Below are 5,000 nucleotides of genomic sequence, written 5' to 3'. Positions count from 1 at the left end.
TGGCTTCATGAAATTTATATGAAAATAGAATTGATAAGAAATTTGATTTAAAAAAAAGATGAAAAAGATAAAAAAGAAAACAAAACAAAAAAAAAAGATTAAAATTTTACTTTGCCTATTAACGATTAGTATTCCTAATATTTCTGACTATAACGGTTAGTATTCCTTTCAATTGTATTTTTCTGTTTCTTTTTTTTTTTTTTTTTCTTATCCGATCACACAACGTTTATAAATATATTTTTTATTGATAAATAATTATTTTATATACACATTTTAAATAAATATTATCATATATATATTTAGTAATAAAAAAATTGTTATATATAAATAAATTTAAAAAAAAAAAAAAAAAAACAATGTTTCTTTTGGTGTTAACTATCAAATATGTATGTTATAATTTTTTTATATTGATAAGTTCTAATAACGTATGCAGATTCACAAATAAACACATTTAATTGTTAAACAAACATCCTATTTTTGTTCTTCCGTGCTATATATATATATATATATGTATATATATATATATTGTTTTTTTTTTTTCATTCTCTATCTTTTTCTTTCAGAATCATTCACGAAAGCGGTTTTACGCCAGAGGACTTCAAACAGTACAGACCCGTCGTTTATAGCAACACGATACAATCACTCGTTGCTATTCTCAGAGCGATGCCAACACTCGGATTAAATTTCTCGACCAACGAGAGAGAGGTATGTAAAGTTGTAATAAGAAGGATTTATGTGTGAATCTTTTTTTAATAATAATATAATAATAATAATAATAATAATAATAATAATAATAATTGATATTATATCATATAAGTACATATACATTACACAAAAACTTTGAAATTATGTTTATATATTTTTTTACATACATAAATTTATGTGTAGATGTATGTATACACATACACACACACATACGTACACAGGATGGGCAAAAAGTTTCTAAATGATTTCGAAGAATCAAATTAATATTTTTCAAAACGTTTCAGATTAAACCATTTCTTTTTTCTTTTCTTCAAAAACAAAAAAAAAATATATATATATATATTTTTTTTATTTAGCAGATTTTTAAACTACAAACCTAGGAATATTTTATCCAACTTGAAAACGTTTGGCCCATCCCCGTATAGGTACACAGTTAATCGACGCGGTTTTAAAAGTCAATTAAAATATCACGCTCGAGTAAAGTAACGATGTCGAGCGATGACAATCGTATAAGAGCCGCAACAGGTGAGAAAATAATTAACCCCACCGGCTTGGCATCATTCACGAGCGTTGTTGCGCGCTCGAGGAAAGTCGAGGGATGGGGAGGCTTTAAATGTATAGGGGTTGGTCGAGACTAGAACTTTGATTGGTAGACGGATACTTAAGATTTTTTTCATTGCTACTTGTATATCTTTTCTCTCTCTCTCTCTCTTTCTCTCTCTCTCTCTCTTTTCTTTCCTTTTTTTTTCCTTTCTTTTACCTATATTATATTCAAATCCATATTTATGTAACGCATTACATCGTTCGTATACATAATTCTCGTTAAATGATCGATAATCGTTCGTTTCGATCTACGTGATAAATCTAAACGATCTACGTAATGTGAAAAATTTTGTAATGGAATCGTTCATCGCGTTATTCTTTCGGAAATATAATATGATTCGATATTTAAAAAAAAAAAAAAAAAAAAAAAAAAAAAAAAAAGAAAAATATTAACGCGAAATTTTCTCGTTTCAATTTACATATTTACGTACGTACTATTGAAATGTAACAACAGTGTTAATAATTTAAAGTTACAGAATAAAAAATCGATCAATTTGATTGCATTTTCGATGATGGACAAATTTTAATATAGAATTGAATTCTGCGAAATCAATTATAATAGAAATAATTGTTTTGTCTTTCTTTTAGAAACGTAATGTGATTTTTTGTTTTTTTTTTTTTTTTTTTTTTTTTTTTTTTTTTTTTTTTTTTTTTTTTGATACAATAAAGCATTGCTCTGATTTTCATTTACATGCGCGTATTCTTGAAATGTAACAACGATATATCGACAAATAATAATTCATTATGACAGAATAATAAATTAATTACTTCATTGTTATTATATTTTCAATGAAGGAAAAATCTGATAGAGAATATAATTTTTCAAATAAATTATAGATAGAAATATTTATCTTATCATTATATTAAAAATATAATATGATTTAATATTTTAAAGTAATAGAGTGAGTTTTCTTGATTTAAATGAATACTCTCAAACGATATATCAACGTAATAATTAATAATATAAATCATACAATATAATAACAAATCAATTATCTAATTATTATTACAATAATAATGGAAAAATTGAATTGTTTATGAAATCGATTTAATTCAAAAGAGAGAGAGAGAGAGAGAGAGAGAGAGTATGTGTGTGTGTGTGCGTGTGTTAGGAAGAAAAATAAGTAGTCGTGGAAAGTGCGATAACGATTATACTTAGTTAAGGGAGCATAACATAATAAACGAACGTACTCGAGATTGGCCTTGGTTCTAAGAGCAAGCCGTTAAGCACCATCCTGCATGCGATTTGCCACGGTTCGACGATTATCTTATGAAGGAGGCATTCAGCGTTAAATCGAAGAAGAGAGTACCAAAATGTACCTAATATTAACGAAGAAAATGAACAAGAAAAAAGAAAAAAGAAAAAGAATGATGATAATGATAATGATAATGATAATAATAATAATAATAATAATAATAATAATAATAATAATAATAACATAATGATGATTTGTTCTAAGCATGTGAACGATCACACGATTTTATTAATTCTTGTCCTCTCTCTCTCTCTCTCTCTCTCCCTCATTTCCACACTCCCATCCCTTATCTTTTAACTTTCATTCGAAAGAAAGAATTTTTTATCAAAAGACTTTCAAAGTCTTTTTCTCTTGATAAAAGATTAGAATTTTGTTCTTATTTAGGAACGTAGGTGTACAACCCAGAATAAGTTTTATATAGCCCCAGGCATATCAACGGGAATGAAGTTCAAAAAAGCTTCTCTCTCTCTCTCTCTCTTTCTTTCTCTCTCTTTTTCTCTCTCCTTCTCTCTCTTTTCTCTTTATTACATCTTTCTGCTAGTTAAAAATTTTTTCAAAGAAAAAGAAATAAGAGATTATTTAACCTTCCATAGAGACCTCATATCTCAATAACAATCTTATTTCTTGTTAGAATCAGAAACGTCAGGAGTCTAATATTTCAGCAATGAAATATTACACTAGGGAGTAATGCTTGTTTAAGATGCTTTCTCTCTCTCTCTCTCTCTCTCTCTCTCTCTCTCTCTTTCTCTCTCTCTCTCTCTTTCTCTCTCTCTCTCTCTCTCTATATATATATATATATCTATCTATCTCTATCTTTATCTCTGGCTAACTCAAGATGAATATGAATTGATAAGGAGCTATGGGATATGGTTGTTTCATCGTTTCCTAAATAGAGAATGAGAACCATCATATTTGATTTCGATATATATTAATGACAATATATAATACTTACTAACTGCGTTTGACTTAGTTTCATATATATTTTCTTTTTATTATCTTTTTTCTTTTTATTTTTATCTTTTTCCTATTACCTACCTACCTATCTACCTACCTACCGAAATCCTTCATAGGGAAGAAAAAATAAAATTTTACCTCTAATATATTTATATATTATATATATATATATATTTTACGTTTAACGTATACTTTATATTTTCAGACTGACGCAAAAATGGTCTTCGACGTTATCCAACGAATGGAGGACACCGAGCCATTTAGCGAAGAACTTTTAATGGCCATGAAGAGGCTTTGGACCGATAGCGGTGTCCAAGGATGTTTTGGAAGGAGCAATGAATATCAACTTAATGATTCTGCGAAATAGTAAGTGGACTTTAAATCTGTATATTATATTCACTTTACTACTTTATATATATATATATATATATATATATATATATATATATATATATATATATATATATATACTGAAATAAATAATATTACGTTATGGTAATATACTAATGTTTAACGAAATAACGTTCGAACGATATAATCGTGAATTTTGTTATAACAATTCATTCGTGTATAAACATTTTATTATTGTTTTATACGATTGTTTTTTAGATATTAATATATCTAAATATGTGTATATATAAACATGCATATGTATATATTATAATATAATTATTTTATATTGTTTTATATTTTTTTATATTATATTATATATTAATTATTTTATTTTATATATTATTTATATAATATAATATTATCATATATATATATATATATATATATATATATATGTATATTTAGATATACTAATATCGTAATATACTAATATAAGATATAATATAATATCATATAATGATGCACTAGTATTATTTATAATAATATAAATATATATATATATATATATTTTATAATATAATTATTTTATATTATTTTATATTTTATATTAATTATTTTATTTTATACATTATTTATATAATATAATATTACGAAAATTGTGAAAAATTATATGTGCTAAAGCTTATATAGACGAATTTGTCATAATTGTCATAGTTCGAGCCAAAGTAATCGTCGTAGTCGTAATACTCGTAATAATCGTTGTTCGTCGTAAAATAAGAGAAGAAACAGGCCGTACGTGTAGACTGAAAGGCGCCGAACTAGATAACTAGCTAGCTAGCTAGCTAGTAGCCAACTAGTTCTCCCTCTTTCTTTCTCTCTCTCTCTCTCTCTCCCTTTTTTTTTCTCTCTCTCTCTCTCTCTCTCTCCCTCTCTCTCTCTCTCTCTCTCTAACGCGACTTCGTTAAAATTTCAGTGAAATCGATCTGTCATCCTTCGCGAACTTTACAACGCTTCTTCGCGTTTCAAATTCATCTCGGTCAAGCTCGCGTGATCTTTTATACCAACGAAAAAGAATTACGTTTCTTATCTCTTATTCTTTTTCTTCTTTTCTTCTTCACCTTTTTCTTCTTCTTCTTCTTCTTCTTCTTC

The 5,000-nt window shown here is 26.5% G+C and overlaps 1 protein-coding gene across 3 annotated transcripts in view; it reads left to right on the top strand.

The window, feature by feature from the left end:
- The window catches only part of LOC124953995 (guanine nucleotide-binding protein G(o) subunit alpha), a 38,719-nt gene that overhangs the window by 25,289 nt on the left and 8,430 nt on the right, over positions 1 to 5,000 (top strand). For all 3 annotated transcript variants that reach the window (XM_047506153.1, XM_047506152.1, XM_047506154.1), the window contains 2 exons: positions 564 to 705; positions 3,724 to 3,884. In XM_047506153.1, the coding sequence (XP_047362109.1) occupies positions 564 to 705; positions 3,724 to 3,884 (303 nt within the window). The remainder of the gene's footprint in view (positions 1 to 563; positions 706 to 3,723; positions 3,885 to 5,000) is intronic.

The sequence above is a fragment of the Vespa velutina genome, chromosome 14 (assembly GCF_912470025.1).
Source record: "Vespa velutina chromosome 14, iVesVel2.1, whole genome shotgun sequence".
Taxonomy (NCBI): Eukaryota; Metazoa; Arthropoda; class Insecta; order Hymenoptera; family Vespidae; genus Vespa; species Vespa velutina.
Note: the sequence above shows the minus strand (reverse complement) of the source record. Positions and strands in the feature narration are given on the sequence as shown.